This window comes from Xyrauchen texanus, chromosome 16, assembly GCF_025860055.1.
Source record: "Xyrauchen texanus isolate HMW12.3.18 chromosome 16, RBS_HiC_50CHRs, whole genome shotgun sequence".
Taxonomy (NCBI): domain Eukaryota; kingdom Metazoa; phylum Chordata; class Actinopteri; order Cypriniformes; family Catostomidae; genus Xyrauchen; species Xyrauchen texanus.
In genome coordinates this window covers 13,599,032-13,626,823 of record NC_068291.1, presented here as the reverse complement: position 1 = coordinate 13,626,823, position 27,792 = coordinate 13,599,032, and the positions used below count along the sequence as shown (strand labels likewise).

Below are 27,792 nucleotides of genomic sequence, written 5' to 3'. Positions count from 1 at the left end.
CATTACACACAAAAAATGTGAATCGCCAAAAACAACAGAAGAATGTGAAAGTGGAGATTTATTGTAAAAAATAAAGGACTTAAATATTGATCTGTTTCTCATCCACACCTATCATATCACTTCTGAAGAAATGGATTAAACCACTGGAGTCTTATGGATTACTTTTATGCTGCCTTTTATTACTTTTTGTACTTTGAAAGTTCTGGTCACCATTCACTTGCATTGTATGGACCTACAGATCTGAAATATTCTTCTAAAAATCTTTATGTACTGCAGAAGAAAGAAAGTCATACACATCTGGGATGGCATGAGGGTGAGTAAATGATGAAAATGAGCATTTTCATTTTTGGGTGAACTTTTCCTGATATGTTCTGATTCATCACAAAAATAGCCATATAAAGCTTTAACTGTATACCCTCAAGTACAAAGATTGGTCGGGGAACCTGAATTATCCTGATTAATCTGACGCAGCCCATCATTGGTATGTGTTGATGGGAATGGCGGTGTTTTGAAAGAGTGATGTGATGGTGAAAATGTAGAGCTGTGTAGTCATGTGCTTACGTTGGTTAAAGCCTTCTAGTGTTGGTTTTCATTTACCTCACTAAATCCAATTTAAATCAAGTTTAAGATCAACCAAAATCATCTCTGATCATGTTGAGCTCAACCATTGTGCTATCCTTGATTCAAGCGTGTATTTTGCCACAAATATTCACAAGATTTTAAATAAAAACAATGCATTCCTCTGAAGCTATTAACACGGAAGAAAATAATTAATCCTTCTACACACTTATTTGGTGAATGTCGATTTACATTTTTCTTCATTTAGTGAAGAAAGCCGACCGATCTGGGATTGGTATTGGATGTTATCTAGGACAAGACCGTAGTAACTTTGTCTGTGTGAAAGGAACTTTCATTACGTTGCTTAGAGTGGAGTGATTGATACTGATGTAAAGACATCAGTTGGTGAGCTGAGGTGAGGTGAATCTGTCAGTTTTTGGCAGCACCACCTGCTTTAAATGGGTCTGGGCACGGTTGTTAAGGTGTGGATTATGGAGTGGTGGTTCACTGAAATGTGATGTGTAATTAAAGCAGGTTTTAAGCAGTGTGATTTTGTGTTCTTTTCCACAGGAGCATCAGACGGCGCTGGAGTCTGCGGAGGCGGAATGTCGAGCGTTGCTGCACAGACTCCTGCCGCATGTGCCCATGCCCACTGACCAGGTGCTCGACCGCTATTTGACACCATGATATAACCTTACACTTGATTCACATCTGCATGAAAAATGCATTATAGTTACAGTATACATTTGTATTTGATATAACATTTTATGTATGTTAAATAATCTAAAGTACACTGGAACGTTGTAATTCAGAACCACAAGCAGTGGCTGCTGAAGTTTGAGACATCCATGAGAGAGTGTTCAGCTGGAGAGCATGCTGTTGCCATGGCGATGACATCTGCGTCAGGGGCTGAAGATGCCCAGGTATAGCCATCTCACGCACCACTGAGTGTTCTAGCCTTTCAGTGTAAACTCCTATTGACTGTGAGCCCATATTGAAACATTCAACATGTGCACTACAACTACTTTGTGATTTTCTTTAGTAAAGTAACCCCAGGCACATTTACAGATGTGTGATGTTACAGAACTTTTGCTTTGTGTGTGTGTGTGTGTGTGTGTGTGCACACTCATGCACGTTTCTTCAAGCACATGTTGAACAATTAAAGAATTGAGTTTTTGTTTTTTCAACAGGCTTTAGCAGAAAAGTTGGAGGCGGCTGAAGAGGCAAAGAAAGTTCTACAGAAAGATTGTGAGACGTACAAGAAAGTGCTTGGAGAGACGGTGGGTTGCGTGATTCTCTGACAATGTTAGAGGTGTTGTGTGGAGCTGCTCTTGGTAAATTCAAACCGTGAGCATGCTGAGGGTTGATTGGTGCTGGTGTTATTGAGGATTTTGTTGGTGTTTTGTCCACAGGAAGGGATCCTGCAACGTCTGCAGAGCAGCGTTGAGCATGAGGAGACGCGCTGGAGGGAGAAGTTGGAGCAGTCCCAGGCTGACCTTAAAGAGGTTTGAAAAGACAAAAACACTCTGGATCGGTTTTCCTTTTATCTACACAATTTCTGTGACATTAAGATAATTTTAGTGCATTTAACTAGGGCTGTCGATGTAATGCGTTAATTCGGTGCGATTAATTGTATGAAGAATAACACGTAAATAAATGAACACAATCATGCCCCCGGACAGCGATGAGGAATATTCCTACATTGGAGCAATTTAAGCTTGAAGTACCACCTTCATGTTTTCAGCAGGGGGCAGTAAGCCTAAATATAGCTGTGCAGATGCGCAGATGAAGAGGCAATTAGATTCGTTCAGATTCGTTCATTGAATCGTTCGTTGACAATTTATGCAAATGGCACCTTTATGCCAGTTGATGGTGACAAATTATCATATTTTACCCTTTAAACGAGTGATTGTTTTGAACTAAAACACAGTCCTTCATAACCAGAACAAGTCTAATTATCCTAATTATACATTTGCATATCTACAAATATACAAAGAGACTTTAACATTTTAAGTATGTATTAAGCATTGTGTTTCCCCACAAATGACAACAAAACATATCTGAACTGCTAAGCACAACTTATTTTAGCAAGCTGTACAAAAAAGGCAATAATGCTAACCTAAAAAATCATTAGTAACATCCATTTGTGATAGTTTGTGTGGTCATGACTCACTTTTATTCATAATTCATCAAGCCCCTTGTTAATAAATGAGATTGCCTACCTGAACGAACAACATGCAGCTCCTCCTCTCGTTCAGCCAGTTAGCAGATCCTCCTTCATGAACTTGACTGATTCATTCATTTCTTTCGCAAACGATTGTACCAGTATATTCAGTTCGTTCATAAACTAGTTGTCTTATTTCCTTCAGACTCAAATGATGACTATTAGTTCAGTGAAGGGCGTATTCGTTCAGCAGGTTTAACCAATGATATGCTCCTTCACAGCCCGCTCTCTAATGCTATTGGCTTGCATTTTAGTCTTTTAAAAGCAGGATGAAGCAACATTAACGGAATTTGCATGTCTACTAATAAATAGAGTTTTAACACCATAACCATTTTCGCCACAAATGACAAAGCAGGTGTTATTTTTCATATATTTTGTCAAATGCTAGCTCTACCTTTATCAGGTTCAAGCAAAGCCTTAATATCATACACTGTCCACAAAAGCACAACATTTCCATTTTTAATTAATGTAATTTTAACCATGTCTTCAGTCATTTTTACATATTCATAAATCAGGGATTATATGCATACCAATAAACTTTATTTATAGTTTATAATGTATTAGTGCATTTCACCCCTGCTCTCCTTATTGAAAGCAAATGACTCAAATGCAGGCCGGACTGAACAAACTATATGCCTCCTGTCGTTCATTCAGTCATATGCCTCTTCGTTCACGAACGAGATGACTGAGTGATTCATTGATTTAGTTTGCGAATGAGTATATCCGTATATTCAGTTAATACATGAACGAGACTTAATTCATAGGTAAAGACGCTGACTACCACCTCTGGAGTTGGCGAATTCGAATACCAGGGTGTGCTGAGTGAGTCCAGACAGGTCTCCTAAGCAACCAAATTGGCCCGGTTTCGTGATAAGATGCGCTTGTTGACGATCACTACACCACCGTGAGGACGCTTTGGAAATTGAGCATTCCAAATTGGGTAAAAAAATAAAATAATTTTTACCTTGACACGTTGTCCTAAAATGAAAACGATGAACGATAATGATCCTGCGTGACGTGACTTTGACTAAATTAGAAATTCAGTGACAACTATATGCAGATGTGCCAAAGAGGGGACTTTTATAATTAGATTTTTATGTCATGATTTTCAGGAATTAAGGAAATTACATTAACCTGAAGGAAAAGCAGAGAGACATGCTTTCTGAGCATTCTGTATTTGATTTGGCCATTAAGTCTTTACATAGTGACAAAATGTGATGCATTATATTCTGATTATGCTTGATTATTTTGTACTTTTTGTGACTACGTTATAGCAGCGTATGATAATGAATATGTGAGATACTGGAACAACAAGAAGGAGTTCTTATCGAAATTATGTAATTCCTCATGTAATCTGGATCACGGTTCGATTTGTTCCATTTTGATTATTTTTGGCATGATTCATACCTGATTCACTCCCCCAGCTGGGCCTGGTTTCTCCCAAGGTTTTTTCTCTCCATCATTTAACATCTCATTAAGTTTGGGTTCCTTTTCCACAGTCACCTTTGGCTTGTTCACTAGGGGCCTAAAGAAAAAAATAATTTAAAGCATGAATTTCAATCTCGTATTTCCATTTAAACTTCACAATGAGTGGCGTGTGAATAGTTGTGTTTAAAAAAAAAAAAAAAAAAAAGTGCTATAAAAAATATAAATGTTTACCTAATTTACATTCATCAATTTACTTTTCCCTTGACACCCCATAACTAACATAGTACAGTCCATCCTAGATATTTACATGAATAAAGCAGTTATATTAAAACTTTGATCCTGTGCTCTGTAGATGTCTGTGAGGATAATTACACTGGAACAGGAAGTGGACAGACTCAGTTCAGATGGCGATCTAGAGAGTGTGAGTTTGATTTAAACTTGTGTCTGACACTTATCCACTCCGTGAACCTATGTAATACAATTTACAGCATCAATTTAAAAAACAAAAAGCAGATGAATATGCCTTTTGAACCCAGCTTTTGCAATGTGCGTATTGTAGCTTAGGAGAGACAAGCAGCACCTTGAGGCTGAACTGGAGAGAGCAGAGCGTGAGAGCGCCACCTACGTGTCAGAAGTCAGAGAGGTAAGTGCAAAAATTCCTGATGGCAACACAAAACTTTGAATGTGCGGATTTCTGGTTTATCCTACAAGTCCCTTTTTCTTTTATGTTTTAGTTTATTGCTTGTGGTTGTGTAGTTTGTAAATGTCTAACATTTTGTTTGATTTTAGTTACAATCAACTTCACTTTGTGCTGTATGTATTTGCCGTCAATATGTGCTCTGTCCTCAGTTCAGGGTTCTTTACAGACACTTAAACCAGTAGCACCCTGTCAAATATGTCATGCATTTACACAAGGACGACGTGTTCCTATATCAACATCCTGTGTTGATTTTGGAGCAACAGTTTATCAACCAATTGTAGCCCTATTCTGGCATGAAGTTTTTAGCATCTTTTTTTCTGTCCTGACTAAAATCGAAATGCTGCCTCGAAGGGACAAAATCGCTGCCAATCAGGACATATTTAATGTTTACTGCTGCGTTCTATCCAATGTCTGATGTATGATTTCCTTTCAGACCATACTCTGACGTCATACATCTGCATTTTGGCGAATCGTAGTTGTGGATTTCCACATCGGACTTTCCAAGTTCACACTGCATGTACAGTTCTATTGTTTTTTTTGTGTTAAATTGAATAGCTATACGCTACAGCTATATGGAGCAGGACCAATTAAGCCCAAAGTTTGTAAACATTGAGTGTCAACGTATAGGACAGGTGACGCAAATCTCGTCATTAGCAGAGTGCTTGAGCACTGAATGCGCGCAGGAAAATTTTTCTAACTGCATGTCTTTGAATGTGCAGAATAGGCATACACCTGGAATTATTTGAATTAATTAGGGGGTCCACAAAGTGGCAATACTCACATTTGAGCTGTTGCTATCAAGAAGCGCTAGAAGATGTTATCGCCAGTAAACATCAGGAGATGAAGGTAAAAACAATAACCGTGGATGTGCGCGTGTGGAGGTCTGGAGATACCTGTACTTGTATAACTCGAGTCTGAGGAATCAAAAGACATCTTTACGGGTCTAAAATCCTGAAGAGAAATAGAGCAGTGTCCCATAGCAGATCTAAGGTTTGTTACTGCCACAGTAACACAAGAACGAATGTTAAGTATGAACAAACAGTGGCCTAGCACTCTGATCTGCACTTGCATAAAGTAGGTTTCTGGCCTAACTCAAATTTGACTCCTAAAATCTGAGTGCATTCAATGATTGGTTGAAAGGAATGTTATTTCAGCAGAAAAAAAATGTTGATCCAGAAATATGTCCTACTACAACTACTTTCGGCTGCTCCCGTTAGGGGCCACCACAGTGGACCATCCGTGATCCACATATTTGATTTGGAGAAATATGTCCTACTTACTGTACAGTAATTACATAAACCCATGTGTCATATTCGGCTACAAGTATCTTACTAGCATGCTGGTCAGACCTGTAGACCTGTTTACTTGCCGCAAAACCCAACCATTCAATGTCCATTAAAACCTCTAACAAAGTCGTGAACATTACTGAACATGTTGGCAATGATAGGATCCCTACTTTCTTCCATCAAATCCAAATACTGTTCTCCTAAACCTCCACCAGTTCTTTTAGTCCCACCCACTCCTTAAACATCTCAAACTTAATTTCAGCTCAATGATCTCTTGGCTGAGTTGCAAAGCAAACTCCATGGCTCGTACACAAAGGCCGTCAACCAAAATGAGGAGCTAAATTTGGTAAGATTTCCTCCTGGTTAAACTGAAGTAGCTTTCCCTCTCTGCTCTAGAGCTGTCACCTGGTAGGGGCACTTGCTTCAAGGGGTTGGTGGTGTATGGCAAGGAATTGCTATCTGTTATCTCTAATTTCTAATCTTTTAGAATCCTAATTTACAGCTAAATAAAAGGAATAGTTCACCCAAAAAAAATTAATTCTCATCATTTATTTACCCTTATTCCGTCTCATACTCATATGACTTTCTCTCTTCTGTGGAACATGAACAGATTTTTTTTTTAAGGATATACAGTGGCAAGAAAAGGTTTGTGAGCCCTTTGGAATTAGCAGGTTTTCTGCATTAGTTGGTCATTAAATGTGATCTTCATCGAAGTCACAAGACAAACACAATGTGCTTAAGCTAACAACACACACACAATTATAATATTTTATGTCTTGATTGAACATGTCCCATTAATCATTCACAGTGCTATGGAAAAAGTAAGTGAACCCTTGGATTCGACGATCGTCCTTTAGCAGCTATAACCTCAACCAAGAGTTTCTAGTAGCTGGAGGATTAGACCTGCATAAAATTCTGAAGGAATTTTGGACCATTCTTCTTTACAGAACTGCTTTAGCTCAGCCATATTCTTAGGATGTCTGGTGTGAACAGATCTCTTGAGGTCATTCCACAGCATTTCTATTGGGTTAAGGTCTGGGCTCTGACTGTGGCACTCCAAAAGGTGGATTTATTCGATGTTTAGGGTCATTCTCTGCTGCATCACTCAACTTCTACTGAGCTGCAGCAGGCACACAGCCACCTTGATATTATCCTCTAAGATATCTTGAGAAACTTGGGAATTCATTTTTCCCTCAATGATTGCATGCCGTCCAGCACCGAATGGTGCTCCCTCCACCGTACTTAACCGCTGGGATGATGTTTTCATGTTGGTATGCAGTGCCCTTTTTATGCAATACATAATGCTGCATGTTCTTCACAAACAATTTAACCTTTGTTTCATGAGTCCAAAAAACATTTTCCCAGTAGCGTTGTTGAGGGTCAAGGTGGCAAATTTCATGCCCACTGCAATGTTTTTGTTGGAAGCAGCGGCTTCCTTCATGGTGTTCTGCATGCACTACATGCCTATTTTATGTTTTCTGCATAATAGACTCATGAACAGAGATGTTAACCAGTTCCAATGTTTACTTCAAGTCTTTAGCTGTCACTCTAGGGTTTTTTTGTTACCTCATTGAGCATTCTGCGGTGTGCCCTTTGTCGTCTTTGCTGGATGGCCACTTCTAAGGAGAGTAGGCACAGTACTAAAGCAGCTCTATTTATAGAAAATGTGTCTAACTGTGGACAGATGAAAATCTAAGCCAGGGGTCGGCAAACTTTTTGACATGGAGCAATTTTTTTAAAATTTTCCTGGCCAATGGTTGTGTCATTATGTCATTGTAATCATGTAATCGCAAGCAAGCAACAGCGAGAGAGTAGCAGGCTATTTTATTTATGACGTTTTTCGCACCTGCATTCCAATCTACATCTTGATGTAATCCTTCCTCATGATCACGCAGTGTGTTTTCATCAGCTGAATGGGAGGCTAAACAATTTTAAAGTGTGACGAGACTAGCGCTGCACATGCAAGCCATTTGCGCATCACGAGCCGATCTATTTAGCCCTTTTCGGTTAATCACACCTGCAAAATCACGAAGTGGGTTTGTTTTCTCTTTTAATCATTTAATGAAATTTTGAGTGTGACCATGGTTTAAGGAGGGTGTACCTGTATGGTGGGTTGGAAATCTGAAGGATTAATAGTGGTGTTTTCCTTATTACATTTCGTGTTGTTCTGAAAGCAAAAAGAAACCTGAAACACAGAATTGTAGGCTGTCATCCGGGCAGCCTGACCGAAGCAAAGCTGGTGCGTTTACTGATTGCGTGATTAACTGAAAGTGTCAAGTCCCCATTCAGCTCATGAAAACATGCTGCGTAATCATGAGGAAGGATTACATCAAGATGTAGATTGGAATGCCGGTGTGGAATTATAAAATATTCTACTCCTCTCTCGCCATTGTTGGCGTGCCAGTGATTACTCCCCTGATCTAAGCTCTTTGAGATAACTTTGAAACCGTTCCAGATTTATGCAAAGCTTGATCGTAGGTCTTCTAAGAACATGCAAGGCATGGTCCATGTCAGCAGATGCTTTTTGTAAATAAGCGAACTCAAAATGGGTTAGTGCTGTTTATAAGTCAAAGTAGCTCTAACCCACACCTCCAATCTCGTTTTATTTATTGGATGGCAGGTTTGCCAACTCCTGACTGTAATTAGCTTTTGTTGACGTCATTACCATAGGTGTTCACATACTTTTTCCAACCTACATAATGAATGTTTGAATGAAATATTCAATATGTATAAGAACAATACAATAATTTGTGTCATTAGTTAAAACAGATTGTGGTTTTTCGTTATTGTAACTTGGATGAAGATAAAACCAGATTTTAAGACAAATTTATACATATACAGGTGAAACTCGAAAAATTAGAATATCGTGCAAAAGTTCATTAATTTCAGTAATTCAACTTAAAAGGTGAAACTAATATATTATATAGACTCATTACAAGCGAAGTAAGATATTTCAAGACTTTATTTGATATAATTTTGATGATTATGGCTTACAGCTTATGAAAACCCCAAATTCAGAATCTCAGAAAATTAGAATATTGTGAAAAGGTTCAGTATTGTAGGCTCAAAGTGTCACAATCTAATCAGCTAAACACGTGCAAAGGGTTCCTGAGCCTTTAAATGGTCTCTCAGTCTGGTTCAGTTGAGTTCACAATCATGGGGAAGACTGCTGACCTGACAGTTGTGCAGAAAACCATCATTGACACCCTCCACAAGGAGGGAAAGCCTCAAAAGGTAATTGCAAAATAAGTTGGATGTTCTCAAAGTGCTGTATCAAAGCACATTAATAGAAAGTTAAGTGGAAGGGAAAAGTGTGGAAGAAAAAGGTGCACAAGCAGCAGGGATGACCGTAGCCTGGAGAGGATTGTCAGGAAAAGGCCATTCAAATGTGTGGGGAGCTTCACAAGGAGTGGACTGAGGCTGGAGTTACTGCATCAAGAGCCACCACACACAGACGGGTCCTGGACATGGGCTTCAAATGTCAAACGTCTTACCTGGGCTAAAGAAAAAAAGAACAGGTCTGTTGCTCAGTGGTCCAAAGTCCTCTTTTCTGATGAGAGCAAATTTTGCATCTCATTTGGAAACCAAGGTCCCAGAGTCTGAAGGAAGAATGGAGAGGCACACAATCCAAGATGCTTGAAGTCCAGTGTGAAGTTTCCACAGTCTGTGTTGGTTTGGGGAGCCATGTCATCGGCTGGTGTTTGTCCACTGTGCCGTCTACCGGGACATTTTAGAGCACTTCATGCTTCCTTCAGCAGACAAGCTTTATGGAGATGCTGACTTCATTTTCCAGCAGGACTTGGCACCTGCCCACACTGCCAAAAGTACCAAAACCTGGTTCAATGACCATGGTATTACTGTGCTTGATTGGCCAGCAAACTCGCCTGACCTGAACCCCATAGAGAATCTATGTGGCATTGCCAAGAGAAAGATGAGAGACATGAGACCAAACAATGCAGAAGAGCTGAAGGCCGCTATTGAAGCATCTTGGTCTTCCATAACACCTCAGCAGTGCCACAGGCTGATAGCATCCATGCCACGCCGCATTGAGGCAGTAATTAATGCAAAAGGGGCCCAAACCAAGTACTGAGTACATATGCATGATTATACTTTTCAGAGGGCCGACATTTCTGTATTTAAAATCCTTTTTTTTATTGATTTCATGTAATATTCTAATTTTCTGAGATTCTGAATTTGGGGTTTTCATAAGCTGTAAGCCATAATCATCAAAATTATATCAAATAAAGTCTTGAAATATCTTACTTTGCTTGTAATGAGTCTATATAATATATTAGTTTCACCTTTTAAGTTGAATTACTGAAATTAATGAACTTTTGCACGATATTCTAATTTTTCGAGTTTCACCTGTAAATGCAGGTAATTCCAAAGCGTTCACATACTTTCTCTTGCCACCGTATGATGTCTGTTTGTCCATACAATGCAAGCCACTCCACTTTCAAGCTCTAAAATGGACATAAAGGCAGCATAATGGTAATCCATATGACTTAAATCCATGCCTTCTGAAGCAATATGATCAGTTTTGGGTGAGAAACAAAATGTAACTTATTTTTCACTATAAATATTGACATTGCAGTCTCCGTGTTGCCATCGTGATTTGAAGCTCGATAACACTTCTTCGCACTTGGCGCATGGGCGGAGTGCATGTACTTCCATTGCAGCTCTTAATCTTAATTTTTGTTCACCTATGTTCAAATATGGTATCAAGATGCTATCAGGTTTGATGACAATTATTGCAAATGCAAAAATACAAATGCATAACCAGTTGCAATGCACAAAGTTTAAATATGCAGGAGAGGAAATGCGATATGAGCTCTATAGTGGAGGGGAAGATTTAGTGAAAAACATCTTTAAATATCAATCTGTTCCTCACAAAAAGCTATCATATGGCTTCACATGGCTTCCACTATAGTGCACAAGTCATATGGGCTGCTTCGGTGGTACTTTTATCATTTTTCCTACATTTTTGGACCTTTTCCGTTGTATTTCATTGTATGGAAAAGAGTATCTTGCATATTTTTATGAGGGTGACTAAACTATGACAATAATTTTTTTTATTGATTATTCCTTTATTTTTCATTTGTCATCTGCCATCACAAATATTAACATTATCTTTTAGGCTATTATACTGTTTATGGCCTTTCTTAAGAACGAATTGACTTTGAAGCCCCAATTGTTTGAAATATTAGGGATGACGGATACACCTTGCCTAGACTATGATCTTAATCTGTCATCTAATACCTCCTCACTCTGTTTACTGTGCACACACAGCTACTGTCAATTTTGATCACTGCCACTTTTGCTTAACAACTTGGAAATGCAGGCTACACACACATGCATTACTGACTGATCCGCTCTTGTTTTTTACTTGCATAGCTAATGTCTTTGTATTTATCTTCTGCAATCTCTTCTTAATTATAAATGTAAACTACTTGCAGTTGAAGTCATGTTACATACACCTCAGCCAAATACATTTAAACTAAATAATCATAGAAAACTTTCCCCGTCTTAGGTCAGTTTGTATAACAATTTTATTTTAAGAAAGTGAAATGTCAGAATAATAGTGAAGAAAAGTGATTTATTTCAGCTTTTTTTCTTTTCTTTCACATTTCCAGTGGGTCAGAAGTTTACATACACTTTGAGTATTTGCTAGCATTGTTTTGAAATTGTTTAAATTGGGTCAAATGTTTTTGGTATTCTTCCACAAGCTTCTCGCAACAAGTTGCTGGAATTTTTGACCAGTCCTCATGACAGAACTGGTGTAACTGAATCAGGTTTGTAGGCCTCCTTGATCGCACATGCTTCTATCAGATTAAGGTCAGGGCTTTGTGATGGCCACTCAGTACTTTGACTTTGTCCTTAAGCCATTTTGCCACAAATTTGGAGGTATTTTTGGGGTCAACGTCCATTTGGAAGACCCAATTGCGATCCGAACTTTAACTTCCTGGCTGATGTCTTGAGATGTTGCTTCAATATATCCACATAATTTTCCTTCTTTATGATGCCATCTATTTTGTGAAGTGCACCAGTCCCTCCTGCAGCAAAGCACCCCCTCAACAAGATGCTTCTACCCCCATGCTTCATGGTTGATATGTGATCATCAGCTTGCAAGCCTCACCCTTTTTCCTCCAAATATAATTATGGTCATTATTGCCAAACAATTCAATTTTTGTTTCATCAGACTAGAGGACATTTCTCCAAAAAGATCTTTGTTCCAATGTGCACTTGCAAACTGTTGTCTGGCTTTTTTATGGCGGTTTTGGAGCAGTGGCTTCTTCCTTGCTGAGCAGCCTTTCAAGTTATATTGATATAGGACTCATTTTACTGTGGATATAGATACTTGTCTACCGGTTTCCACCAACATCTTCACAAGGTCATTTGCTGTTGTTCTGCAGGTACAGGTACACCCCCAATTGACTCCAATTAGCCTAGGAAATTATCCAATTAGCTTCTGATAAAGGCTTGACATAATTTTCTGGAATTTTCCAAGCTGCTTCTGCTTAAAGGCACAGTTATCTTGGTGTACGTACTTTTTTGACCCACTGAAAATGTGATATAATCAGATAGAAGCGAAACAATCTGTCTGTAAACAATCATTGGAAAAATTACTCTTGTCATGCACAAAGTAGATGTTCTAAACGACTTGCCAAAACTATAGTTTGCTAATATGAAATCTATGGATTGGTTAAAAAATTAGTTCGTTACTTTAACCTACGTGTATGTAATCTTCTGACTTCAACTGTATGTCTTATGTCTGCTTATGCAGTTTCTGTTGGTATTTAACCTTTTATTTTCTGAATTGTCAAATCGTGAGAGTATGTTTTAGAATTTTTGAAACCAGTTAAGACTTCCTACTCCACCTATTTGTTACGCAAATCAAAAATTTCCATCATTTAAATGTACATTCCAGAGAACTGGTGAAGTAGCCATTTGAAAGTTAGAACCAGGGACTAAAAACGATTGAAGAAACACAACATTTTTCAGAACATAACAGAAACAAACATTTTTCAGAACATAACAGAAAACAGGAACAGATTGAAAATGTTAGGGTTAGGTCTTCTCCACTGATCTATAATATCTATGCAGGAGAGCGAGAAATATTAGGGATATTAATTTATTTAAGATGGACAGATATATTATAGATATTTTTAGGGGATATATTGAAAATTAAGTAGTACGTTTTTTGAAAAGGCTACTTTGCTTGTTATGATTTCTATTCTGATAATTCCCCCACATGGAAAAACATTTGATCACTTATTTACAACACTGCAACTGGTATAAGTGGTGATTATGTGCAGTATTTAGCACAGAGTACTGCCACTTTAAAAAGAACATTTAACATATTATTTTATTTTTTTCTAACCAGCTACCTGTCTGTGGTGTGCCAGAACAGAAACAAAAAAAAGGGCAAAAGTGTGAGGCAATGCCCAACTCGCAGTTGCACAAATGTCCTGGAATAAAATGCCTTTAAACAGCCCCCCCAAGGTATCCATGCCTCTGGTAGAATGAGCTCTCAAGCCTCTCAATAGCCCCAGGCTATTATAACTTAATATAATAGCCTCTCATACCTAATGAAATGGGTGCTCTTCCTCAATGCCTTCGTTCTTTCCACATACAGACGTAGAGTACAAACTGGACACAAACAGTGAAGCTGCTCGTCCTCTGGTGAGGAAAAAGGCAGCTGGTGTAGTTACCAAATCAACCGGCTTACAGCTGAGCGCAGAGTCGCTCACCTTAGGCACAAAGGCTGTATTCGTTTTAAGAGACAATCTCGATAAATCCATAGCAAAGCAGATAAAGGAGTGATGAATTGACAAGGCATGGAGTTCACTAACCTGCTCTGCAGTTGTTAAGCCCAATATTAAAGCTTCCTTTAGCGAAAGGAGCTATAATTCTATACTTTCAGCTGGCTCAAAGGGAGGCTGAGAAAGTGGATTCAGGACCACGGACAGATCCCATGACAGAACCAGTGGATTTGACACTCTGTTCAAACGTCTTGCACCCTGCAAACAAGCAGGTGTTGACCCATTGTCTTCAATCCCCACATGACAATCCCGATATGGCATCGAGATAAACCTTGATGGTAGAAGAGGCCCTGCCTTTATCTAAAAGGTCCTGCAGAAAACACAAAACATCTCCCACTGAACATAAAAATGGAACAATGTGTCTGCGTGCACACCACTGCTCAATCACAGCCTATTTTTAACATAAACGAAGCACGTTGAAGCAGCTTTCGTGCTCTGAATCGTTTCAATCACCCTAGGGGGTATGCCTGTGATACTCAAATTTAGGCGGAAGGGGGAGGATCCCTCTCGTCCATGTGCTTGTGGATTTATCGATCTCGACAAAGTATTCCAACCCACTTTGTATCGCCTGAGGCATTACCCATAGTGAGATACTGAACGAATGTTAGAAAGAGAACCTCTGGTTGGGAAATAAAATGGCATTACTCATTTTAGTGTTCCATAGTAAAAAGCTCCATCATTGACTGTAGTCATTCATTGTACTTTTCAATGAAGTGGTATTTGACTTTGGCTTTGTGTTACAGCTCAAGACGCAGCTGAATAAGACATTGAGTAAACTTGAGAAAGAGGAGATTGAGAGACAGAAAGTGGCTGGAGACCTATACAAGGTAAAGAATGTCAGCGTTTTAAACCACTTCTGTGGCCCCATTGTATGCTGTCAAGTCACTTCTGTCATAAGTGTCCCATTGGTTTTTGTTTTTCTTCCGTGATTGTGTCAGGCCCAGCAGTCTCTGGAGTTAATTCAGGCAGAGATCATTAAAGAAGCAGGACAGGCTGACCTGATAGAGACCACGAGCCTCACGCAAACGGTGAGACCTTGCAGAAACATAAAAACATTTAAGGCCACGATACACTTCCAAATGTAATATTTGTAGTAGAAAATGAGCAATTTGTCTCGTTTACATTCCGAATTATGTGCGGCTGTTTTTGTCATTTATGATGACACTGATACAACTGCAAAGATTGGTCTATCAAAGAGGGTTAATGTTGAAAATACAGACAAATGAATGATAGGTGGAGCATACCTTACTGTGGGCAGATGTGTGAATGGCTTTCACTGCAGAAGGCACATGAGTGAAGCAGCGTTTTAAACCGATTGAAAAAGAGTGAATGGGCACTTAAGAGTATTTGAGTGGATTTGATTCCTTTCGTAGACTCATTAAAAAAAAATCAAAAATACTAATGATCATACAGATGTAGGTAAATTTGCACCAGCTCACTAATAACTGCACGCAGGTGTGTTCACATTGACTGATTGAACAACGTAAACCGAATTAGCTGTCGAACTCAAAATAGGTGAAACTCCAGGTCACGCCTACCAATGATGTGGACCAGTGGCAGTAAGGAAGTGTTTAGCAGCTGGTTAGACGTTTTTCTAAAAGTTGTTTACTAGCCACTGAAACGAGCACAAAAACACCTTCGTTTTGGTCAGATTTAATACAGAAATATATCAGGCCTTTGTTCAAAATCCCTTTGCTCTTTAGTTAATGTTGTTTGTTTATTAAGTAGAGGTGGGTGATATAGTGGTTAAACTGATATACTGGTAGAAATGTCTCAAGTTTTATTAAATGAAGCTTTTGTAGCAAGGAGCATTTGCGTTCAAGTATGTTATGGCCCTTAGTCTTTGATATTGGTCTTGAAGGATGAAAATGGTGATCTCAACTAAAGCTGATGGAAAAATATCCAGACTATGTGAAATGTTTCGACTTTTAGGAGGAGATTGACCGTAAGGAGAAGATGACTGCAGGCTTGAATCAGACAGTACAGGAACTACAGGAACTTCTCCAGTCTGTCAACAGACAGCTTACCAAGGGACACGAAAGGGTACAAGCTTTTTTTTTGGTTTACAAATGAGTGGCCTTACAGAGACCTTGTAGTTTGTTTTTCATCAACAAATGCTCTGTACAGAAATAGCAGAAAATCTTACTTCTGATTCCTCTTAAAGGGATTGCTCACCCCAAAAAAAAGAAACATCTCTCATTATTTACACACACTAATGCCATCCAAGATGTGTGTTACTTTCTTTCTTCTGCTGAACACAAATGAAGATTATTAGAAGAGTTTATCAGAAAATTACTTTTATGTTGCCTTTATTGTGGATTACACATCAAAATACATCTAAGATTCATTAAAAGCTAGTGAAAATAAATGAGTTTTTAACTTTGATTTAAAATCTTGTACTGGTAAGGCAGTTCCAAAGGTTAAGAGCCACCACCGCAAAGGCATGGTCACCTCTCAATTTCAATTTAGACCTGGGGACACTTAGAAGCCTCTGATCGGAGGACCTAAGCAATCTCCCAGGCTGGTGAGCAGACAGTAGATCAGAGAGAGAGGATGGCGCTAATCCATTTAAGGAATTTAAGGACTTAAAAACAAATAGTAATCATTTGAATTAAATTCTGTAATGAATCTGCAACCAGTGCAGGGAAAATAAAACAGGAGTTATGTGTTCGTGTTTGCGTATACCTGTCAAAAGCCTGGCAGCAGCATTTTGAAACATTTGCAAACATGCAAGAGATGATTGACTTATTCGTATTTATAGAGAATTACATTAGTCAGGTTTGGAGGAAAATAAAAGCATGAATCACCCTTTCAAACTCCTTGAAGGAGTGAAAAGACTTTAAATTTAGCCAAAACTCGTAAATGGAAGATGACTTGTGGGGTTCCAGGGCTCCAGACTGTGACTAAAATGGTCACACATGCAACCAAAAATAAATGTTTTCGACAATAATTTAAAATCTAGTGCCATTGGCGACAGTCGGGTGGTGTGCGTTCATATATGGTTTCGGCAGATATCATCTAGTGAGTTATTGAATACATTTTTAGAGCGCCATTTTTAGTCTCGTGCCACTTTTCACCATTTCTGTTGAGAGGCTGCATACAAAAACACAGCGCAAGCAATGATGTCTGATTCGTGAACAAATGACTCTTTTGAACCCGGTCATTATATGAATGGACCACAGAATTTCTTTGTTTATCAAGCTTAAGGGCACTATCGAAAAAAACACCCAAGTTTTTCACCAAAGGTTTAACATAAGGAGATTGTTTGCCAAAATGAAAATTAGGACAAAAAAACTGACTATGGAGCCATTGGCTCCTAAACTGGAACATGAGGAGCCAAATGGCTGTTTTAGTTGCCACATCACATAATTGCTCGATTTAGATTATTGTTCAAAAACAAGATATAAAGCCAAAGACATCTGATAGCTCATTAATCAGATGTTTAATATATATGTGTATATATATACACTGTATAGTTGAGTGCATTAATTTACATTCCACATTTGTCTCATAAGTTTTCATACCCCTTTCTGAATTTATACAAATATTGGTACTGCCCTTCAGAGTCTACATAACAGGTAATTACTAGGGCTATTAATTCAGTTCAATTAATTTGACAAAAGATAACGAGTTAAAAAAAATTACACAATTAATCGCAATGCCCCCAGAACATAATATTCCTGAGAAATGCAAGCATATAGTACCACCTGTTTACTCCAGAGGGCAGTAAGTGAAACTTCAGCTGTATGAGCAACGCACAGTTTATACAGTGAAGAAAACACTTCAGTTGGCAGAACAACACAAACATGCGTTACGTTCTTGCGTTCAAAACACTTGAAGGAGCGCAAATGCGAACTAAGGGATCTCAAGATGTGTTTAAAGATTGAGTTTTAAACTATATTTAACTTGAAACGGTGACCTAAACATTTTATGTTTATGATGCGACGCACCCAAGACACTACACAAGCATATCTGATGCTTGTTGAAATTGACGGGCTCTTAAACAAGCCCTCATAATAAATCTCCAACTGATTGACAAATTCACTTGTGAAATGGATTTCTGTGAACTGTGATTGACTTATGATCAATAATATGATAGTAAACAATACATTGTATTCTAAAGCCGCTTTTTGTATTGTCTTATCAATGAATAACTCTTCTGCCACAAGAATGTAATGCACTAGGACTGATTATCTGAATATTGTTTATTTTTTATATATATATATTAATTATATAATTTGTAAATATTTATTATACTATGTATAATTATATATTGATTATATGTATTGATACACATAATTTTCAAGATAAAACGGAGATATGTCTAAAATGAGAAATAATTGTAGGGTCTAGATTAGGCCTTTTGAGAAGGCCTAATCTACCTTAAACAGTTGCATGTTTAAGGTAATCTGGTACATTTCCAGTTGCAAGGCACTTGTTGCTACACTGGCAGCCAAAAGTTTGCAATAATGTACAGATTTTGCTGTTTCGGAAGGAAATTGGTACTTTAATTCACCAAAGTGCCATTTACTGTTTGAAAAGTCATTTTTGATCAAATCTTCAGGCCCCATTTCCAGCAGCCATCACTCCAACACCTTATCCTTGATTATTCATGCTAAATTGCTAATTAGATAGTAGAAAATCACTTGCCATTATATCAAACACAAGTGAAAGCTATTTGATTTGTTAAATTAAGCTTAACATTGTTTTTGTGTTTGTTTTTGAGTTGCTACATTATGCAATTGACTGGCATGTCTTAAGGTCAATTTAGGTAAAAAATGCCAACAGAAAAAAAAACAGCTTTCCTAGAAACTCATCAGTCAATCATTGTTTTGAGGAATAAAGGCTATACAGTGCTTTAAATTGCCAAAAAACGGAAACTTTCATACAAAGGTAGTACACTACAATCTTCAAAGACAAAGGACAACTGGCTCTAACAAGGATAGAAAGAGATGTGGAAAACCAGATGTACAACAAAACAAGAGGATAAGTACATCAGAGTCTCTAGTTTGAGAACTAGACGCCTCACATGTCCTCCGCTGACAGCTTCATTGAATTCTACCCGCTAAACACGTTTCATGTACAACAGTAAAGAGAAGACTCAGGAGGCCTTATGAGAAGAAATGCAAAGAAAAAGCCACTTTTGAAACAGAAAATCAAAAAAAGGTTAGAGTGGGAAAAGAAACACAGACATTGGACAACAGATAATTGGAAAAGAGTGTTCTGGATCTTAACCCCATTGACCTTTTGTGGGATCAGCTAGACTGTGAGGTGCGTGAGAAGTGCCCGACAAGACATCCACATCTATGGCAAGTGCTACAGGAAGTGTGGGGTGAAGTGTCACCTGAGGATCTGGACAAACTGACAGCTAGAATGCCAAAGATCTGCAAAGCTGTCATTGCGGTCAAACTGGCTAAACACACAAGTGCACATAGTAGGGGCAGACAGATCATGAGCAGGAAATATATGTCCGCAAAGAATCTAAGAGAACTTTCACAGAGAGATGTAGACACAGCAGGAAAAACAATAACAGGGATTTATAACCGATTTTAAAGTATTGAAAGAGTTCAGTGACATCAGAGAGGTATTTAGACTTGGCTGCTCTGACAGCTCTCTGAAATTGAAACAAGGGACCCCAATATATATAGATCATACGGCATCTGAAGCTTATCTTTTTTTCCCATTTTCTTTCAGCTCTTCTGCAAAACTGCCTAAGAGCACGAGTGGTATCATTTAGCCAGGGATCAGATTTGGTTTTAGGATGTTTAGCCTTCAGAGGCACAACAGAATCTAAAATGTCAGTACAAATAGAATTAAACATGGTAAGGTGCTCCTCTGCACTCAGACCATGATAAGATTATTCAAGAGATTGAGAAACCTCTTCAAACGCTCATGGAAAAATCACCACTAATAGTTGATATCATGTATTGGCAGTCTGATGTGAACGTGAAACTGTAGAAATGATTGGCATATGATCAGAGAAAGTAATATCACAGATTCTGACATCATAGACCATTTTGACAAAACAAGATCAAGTGTGTGTCCTTGTATATGAGAGGGGCCTTTCACCAGATGAACAAGGTCAAATGAATCAATAAGGCTGATAAATTCTTTAGCCAGTGAATTTGATGGATAGCAGATGTGTAAATTAAAATCCCCAAGAAATAAAAATCTATCAAACTTAGGGATAATATCCCCTAAAAAGTTAGATAACTTGTTAATAAAGTCTTCGTTTAGTTTTGGTGGTTGATACACCACTGTGATCACCAATGGGTTTTTCAGGTCCAGTTGAAACAGCTGAAGTTCAAAATTTGAATAGGCATCAGTCATTAAAATCCAGCAGCAGAAACTATTTAAAAAAAAAAAAAAAGATAGCAGTCCTCCCCCTCGACCTGAGGTTTGGGGTGAGTTAAACTTGCAGCCAGAGGGTACAAGTTCAGAAAAAGGGCTTAAGTCCCCAGAGGTTAACCAAGTTTTCGGTACAAACGAAATCCCCTTTTCTCCCAATTTGGATTGCCCAATTCCTACTACTAAGTAGGTCCTTGTGGTGGCGCAATTACTCACCGCAATCCGGGTGGTGGAGGACAAGTCTGAGTTCTGAGAACTTCAATCCGTGCATCTTATCACGTGGCTCACTGTGCATGACACAACGGAGACTCCCAGCATGTGGAGGCTCATGCTACTCTCCGCAATCCACGCACAACTTACAACACGCCCCATTGAGAGCGAGAACCATTAACCGTGACCAATAGGAGATTACCCCATGTGACTCTACCCTCCCTAGCAAATTCTAACTCGCGACTCCATGGGTGGTAGTCAGCGTCAATACTCACTGAGCTACTCAGGCCCCCAGTCAGAGCCATCCTGATCCGCAGTGAGTCGTCAGTTGGCTGTGATGCATGACACAGTGGTCGAAGATTTTGTAGATTCACTCCACCTCGACGAAGACAGGGTGGCTGATATGAAGAGAGTTTAACTGAAGAGTTTGGAACGATGGGTGAGATGCACTGATATGGTACTTCTAAGGAACGCCATGAGACGAAGCGATCACAGTTTATTCCAGGTGTATTAAACCCCAGGCATGGTTGAAACACACGTTGAGACGTCAAGCGAGACTTTTGTGTGTCTGCTATGCCACTTTGCTTGCCTCATCTTCTGCGATGCTTCCTCCCAGGTAGAGAACACAGCGACCGATGCAAACAAGCAGGTATATTCGCCAAAAAGGGAGGGGGTCAAAGTATGGTCCTCTTTGATCTCGTTTGAAGAGCTCATAAGTAGTAAATTGAATACTGAGAATACTGATTGTTTGACAATCGTACACCAGTATCATTGATACATTCTGAACTAAAAGATATATTAAGCACATAAACACAAACAAACTGGGTAACAACTGACGGCAAGCCACACACACCGGCGCCATCTTGTTCATAAATAATGAGAGAACTATACATTTTTGGGTGAACTATACATTTAATTCTCTGTACATTCTGTTTATCTGAATTATATTAAAACACGTTTTGTTTTCTCTTTTTGTTTCAGGATGATGGTGACATTATACTCTGATTATAAACTCTAGGTAAACAGAGGAGGGCTTCAGTGCACTCATACAGACATATATCAACATACCACAGTAATCCACCAACAGATTCCAGCCCTGTTTACTACACCAGATTAAACGCGTGTTCTCCAGTTAAACCGAACCAAACCCTGCACACTCCAACCTGGTGTCTAGTTCTCCTAAAAGGGCATTGACTGGACCCTGACCACATACACGCAGTGAACCGGATCCCATGCCTGTGTTGACTCCTACTGTGGCATTCCTCATATTCAGTAGACTTATACAAGGCCAAAAGCATCCGATAGCCAAGATGGTTTGACTCGTTGACGTTTAATTCATTTGACCCTTTTTCAGGCAGAGTACTTTTAATGCTACTTTTTGTTAGCTCTCTTTGACCAGAGAGGTTTTTATTCATCAATGTTCTTTCGTATAAAGAACATTGAGGCTATTTGTGTTGTTTTAATGATATTATAACTGTTAGGATCCTACTGACACTCACTATGTTGTGTTCTCGGCTCATGTCTTGAAACTCTAAACTCTGAGGCACATCCAAAAGACTCCTGTTAAACAAATAAATCCTCTTTTTCACATTCAGAAATGTTAATTTTACTGAGTTTAGTATGTCTTTCTAAGGGTCCCATTTTTATGTGGGACAAGTTATGATATCATTGATGACAGACGGTTAAATCTGTGATGAACTGCATTAAGTCCTGCCATTAAAAGTGTGATCACTGGGCAATAGATTAAAAGGGAAAGAGGTGTCCTCCTCATCTGTAATCAACACAATCTATACAGTTGCTAATTGCATTAATACTGAATATTTCATTTTTTGTAAAACAGGTGACCGGTAATAAAAGGGATGCTTGATTTAAAAAAAAAAATGCAGTGTGGCCTCCAAATTGTATAACTGTTTGTGTTTTGTGTTAAGGTGAAATTGGTGGGTGTAGGCATTAGTTTATATAGGCACCAGCAATCTAATTACATTTTTCAGGGATGACAGTATGGCAAAATGTACACATGTTGCTGTAATTTTACGTCACCAAAAATAAATGCAGTATTTTACATAGAAACTACTTTAATTCCATTTGAAGTTACTTCATTATAGCAGGAATTTACAGCATTTATCAATTTTGGGAAATAAAGTTTTTCAGATTCATGAAAAGCGGTAGACAATCTAAGAAATTACTATTGTTTTTCTCCTCCAAACATGCAGAAAATATTTAACATAAAAATACTTTTGATAAGAAGCCATTGTATTTCAAATGTTTTTAATGGTTAAATTATTTGGGGTGAATGTGCGTATATTGAAATGTGTAGGTACTGTAAATTGAAGAAAACGTATATTTGTTTTGATTGTTATATATCAAAGAAATTACTTTCATATATTGTTGTAGGGAAAATATATGTTTTTGGACATTTTACGACATGTATAGGAGGCTGCTGTAACCACATTTGTTAGAACAATATAAATGGGAGTCACAGAACAAGTTCCTCAATGGGCTTTTTACCGTAAAAGAGAAGTCTCGTTTGGCATTGTCATTGTTTCATATAACAATTTATAATAATAATAATAATAATAATAATAATAAAGGAAAACAGTAAAGGGAGAAATTACTGTTTTGATTCACATGAAATTCTTATGCTAGTAAATTTCTTATTTGACTTGTGATCACATCTTTGATTTGAGAATTGGTAACTGTTTACAATAAGGTTGTATTTGTTAACATGAACTAACAATGAACAATACTTTTACAGCACTTGGTTAATGTTAGTTTCATCATATACTAGTGCATTTTATAAATGAAAAGCTCTATATGTTATCATAATGCATTATGATCTAACACTAAAGACTTGTGTTTTTACATATCGCCATTAACCAAGCTTTTTTTATGCTGTACACATTTTTGATTGTTAGTACTTGATACTTTTTTTTTTATTTTTTTTTTATTTTTTATTTTTTTTAATTGCAAATTAACAAAAGAGTAACACATACAAGGGAGTGAGACACATATACAATACAGAAGAGAGAAAAAGCACAAAAACAAAAACAACGAGATACAAAACAGCCCAACACAGTCATCGATAAAGTGATGTATGTAGACAGATGAGATCCTTTCTGTGACGCAAGTATAGAAGGTAGTATCAGTATATTTTTAGTGAGGGTATTAATCACCCCAACAATCACAACAATAACAGCAATATATTAATATTAGTGGTGATAGTAGTAATGATGACATTTAGAATGATAATTCATGACAATAATAGGAGCATTAGCTCTAGCAATCTATAATAATAATAGTGACAATAGTATTAATAGTATTAATAACAATACATTTAGGTCAGTCAATAATGTCACCGTACCTGCTCTAAACTCTAGGTCAGGGGGCTGATCCACAACTGCCAGTGAGCTCCACACAGATACCGACACCTCTCCTCTATTCAATATTCCGATTCCCCTCACACGCCAGCGACACCCAACCCCCGTAGTTAAGCTTCTAGGCTCCATTGAGGTGTCCTCTTTATATAATAAAAAAAAAAAAAAAAAGGCACGCCGAGGCACCATAACAGGCACCTCCACACCAAGCTCCCTTAGTCTGTTTGTGACCTGATGTAACCAAATGTTATAGGTGGTTGGCCCTCTTACCCCCTTCCTTTCTTTTTTTTTTTTTTTTTTTTTTTTCTTTTTCTTTTCTCTCTTTTCCTTTTCTTCTTTTTCCTTTTCCCTTTTTCCCCTTCCATGGCTTTGAGCAAGGTGTGCACTGGTTAGCTCCCCAGCCAGAGACACCACATCCAACCCAGGTATCAAATCAATGATTCTTTAACACGAGGGTGGGATCTGGCCAGACGCAGTGAAAGGGAAGGGCCAGTCAGTCCAATCACTGATTCTGTAATGATTAGCCAACAGGATATGCCAGTTGCACCCACCAACAGCACCTAGAACAGACGCCCGACCCAGACCATTTATATTTCTAACAAAATTTTATACATATTTATACGTAATATTTTCTGAATTGTCATTTATATAGAAAGAGAGAGGAAGGGAAGACTAATCATTCTATAATAATAATAATAATAATAATAATAGTATCAATATCATCATCCCTACTACCACCATCTTTGATAAAAAAAAAAAAAAAAAATAAAAAAAATAGCAATAGTATGCAGATTTTAAATAAAATAAAAGTACAATTTATCGAACATTATACATATACATGTATACATACATACATATGCACACACATACACATACAAGCATGTATACATACACACATACCTACATATACATACACACGCATACATACATCTACACACATATAAAAATATACATACACACACATACATACAAATAGATACATATACATATATATATAAAGTACATCTATACTGAATAATTGTAGTACTGTACAGTAATGATATTACTGTAATATCATCAGTAGTGTGGTTGGGAGAATGCGTTGGTCCGGTTCCAGGTTATTGATTTATATGAAGATGAGTTAGGAATGGTTTCCAGATATCAAGAAATGTAGATATAATATTCTTGTTAGTGTATGTTAGTTTTTCTAATGTGATGTACTCTATTAGAAGATTATTCCAGTGATTAATATGTATACAGTTTTTGGACTTCCAGTTTTGCAAAATTACTTTCTTGGCGATAGTTAGAGAGATGAGGAGGGGGTTTTTGTATTTGATTGGGAGATTATCAACTTCCATGCAGTTATTAAGTAAACAGAGTGACGGAGATGGAGGGATTCCACAACCCATGATAACTGAGAGGTTTGTGGTCACTGATATCCAAAATGAGTGAACTGATTGACAGGTCCATAGGGCATGAAAATAGTCATCTGTGCTCCCCAGTGTGCACTGTGAACAAATGTCTGTGTCCCTCAAGCCCATTATAAACATCTTTCTTTCGGTGATGTGAATCCTGTGAATAATCTTGAACTGTATGAGCTGTAGGTTAGTATTATTAGTCATTGAAAATGTGTTGTTACAGATTTCCTTCCAGAGGTCGGTGTTGGGTGAGAAGGCTAAGTCTTTTTCCCATTTATTCATGGGTATTATAATTGTCGTATCATTATTTAATATAAGTTTATGTAGTTTAGATATTAGTTTGTTGGTATTAGTGATTTTCATTAAGTCTTCCATTAACTGAGAGGGATGAAGTGGGTTATTAATTATGTTAATCTTGGATTTAACTATGGATTTAATTTGTTGATATTGTAGAAAATGTTCTCCCCAAGACCGTACCTCTGGACTAATATTTTAAATGATACGAATTGGTTGTTTTCAAATAAGTGATGGAGATGAGTGATTCCTTTTTGTTTCCAAGATGGAAAATTGATCGATTTATTGCATAATTGAAAATCAGGGTTGAACCAAATGGGGGTGTATCTACATGATGTTAGTGGTGAATTATTAATTTTGTTTACTTTCCACCAGGCTGTCAGAGTTGATGTAATTGTAATATTATTAAAATAGAGCATTTTCTTAATTGATTTTGGTAGAAAGGCAAGGTCTGAAACCGAAGTATCTTTGCAATGGTTTTGTTCTAATTCCATCCATGAATTGTTATGATTATTTTTATGAATCCATTTATATAAATATTGTAGCTGGTTTGCTAAAAAGTAATATTGAAAATTTGGAGATTCTAGGCCGCCATGTGATTTTGTCTTTTGTAATTTTTCCAGTGAAATTTTAGGTGTTTTATTTTTCCAATAGAAGTGAGAGGTTAATGAATCCAGTGATTTGAACCATTTATCGGTGGGTGTTGTTGGAAGCATTGAGAATAGATAGTTGACTTGTGGTAAAGTTTTCATTTTAACTGTAGCAATGCGACCGATAAGTGATAGTGGTAGGTTAGTCCAGCGTTTTAAATCATCTCCAATTTTTTTTAAAAGTGGGGTATAGTTGAGATTAAACAACTCTGACAGTCTGGAGGAAATGTTGATACCCAAGTATGTAATGTTGCCAGTGTGGAGTGGAAGAGAAGAATCATGGGCTGTGGAATCCCAGAGCCCTCTGAAAGTGGTAATATTGTTGATTTATTCCAGTTTATTGTATAATCAGAAAGTTTTGAGAAAGTATTGATAATTTTAAAGGTTTCTTTCAATGACTTATAAGGGTTTTGTAAACATAACAACAAATCATCTGCATAAAGACAGATCTTGTGTTGTGTATTGACGTTTTGTATTCCTTTGATATTATCATTTTGTCGTATTGCTGCTGCAAGTGGTTCTATAAATAGGGCGAATAAAGAGGGAGAAAGTGGGCATCCTTGTCTGGTCCCTCTGTGAAGTGTGAAATTTTGTGATGTAATCCCATTTGTTGTTATTGTGGCCCTAGGTGAAGTATATAATATTTTTATCCAGTGGATGAATGACTCTCCAAGTCTCTCTAGTACTTGATACTTAATGCATTTACTAATATTAACAAATAGAGCCTTCTTGTAAAGTGTTCCCTGTGAATGATATGATGGTAAACTACAGTATTTAAGGTCTATAGACAATTATGGGGCATTACATTTGTTGTCGCAGTTTTTTTATTTGAGGAATTATTTGACGTGATTGGGGAAAAATATTATTTTAAGAGCAAATCATGTTCACTTTGGATAGAACTATTTCTTAAGTGTTAAGTAAAGCCACCAGCACTTGAAAACAATAAGCAACTTAATTGCTAAATTATTATCTTTCCGTAAGGTATGAAGGAAATGTCAAAATTGTTTCCACTCTACATGCTTCTTTAGTCAAAATGACAGATGATCTACTTGGCTCTCTTGCATTTGATTGGATCATGTTGAACCTGCTTGCTTTCTTATATTGAGTTATATTTGGTTAGAAGTTGTTACATTAGCTAAGTACTGTACTCTAACAAGAGGTTGCTGATATCATCTGATTCGTGCTGAATGTTAGATTGCAGCAAGGGGAGCAAACATTCTTCAAATCAATAATGGGATTGCTGAGGTTTTACTGTTTCCTAATATTTCTGATTGCGAAATACACATTTTATTTTCAAATCTGTTTCCTTTCCAACTTAACAGTCTTTTTATTCTAGATCCAATTGCAATTTTCTGTGAAAAGCTCATCTAAAATCTGTGATCTGTGACAAATTCTGCTGAACACAAACAAAGATTTTTTTTTGAAGATTGTATCAGCTCTGAAGAGCAATGAAAGTGAATGGTGACAAAACTTTGAAGGTACAAAAATCACATAAAAGCA

At 37.6% G+C, this 27,792-nt stretch overlaps 1 protein-coding gene across 5 annotated transcripts in view; it reads left to right on the top strand.

Moving 5' to 3' along the window:
• LOC127656723 (kinectin-like) overlaps positions 1-22,762 on the top strand; it is a 64,920-nt gene extending 42,158 nt beyond the window's left edge. For 2 of the 5 annotated variants that reach the window (XM_052145202.1, XM_052145205.1), the window contains 11 exons: positions 1,129-1,218; positions 1,371-1,481; positions 1,749-1,838; positions 1,971-2,063; positions 4,563-4,631; positions 4,770-4,853; positions 6,459-6,542; positions 14,763-14,846; positions 14,958-15,047; positions 15,952-16,062; positions 21,559-22,759. In XM_052145202.1, the coding sequence (XP_052001162.1) occupies positions 1,129-1,218; positions 1,371-1,481; positions 1,749-1,838; positions 1,971-2,063; positions 4,563-4,631; positions 4,770-4,853; positions 6,459-6,542; positions 14,763-14,846; positions 14,958-15,047; positions 15,952-16,062; positions 21,559-21,582 (930 nt within the window). In that variant the 3' untranslated portion in view covers positions 21,583-22,759. Of the gene's footprint in view, positions 1-1,128; positions 1,219-1,370; positions 1,482-1,748; positions 1,839-1,970; positions 2,064-4,562; positions 4,632-4,769; positions 4,854-6,458; positions 6,543-14,762; positions 14,847-14,957; positions 15,048-15,951; positions 16,063-21,558 lie in introns of all 5 variants that reach the window. The other 3 variants (XM_052145203.1, XM_052145201.1, XM_052145204.1) reach the window with 3 other exon arrangements.
• Positions 22,763-27,792: the final 5,030 nt, after the last annotated feature.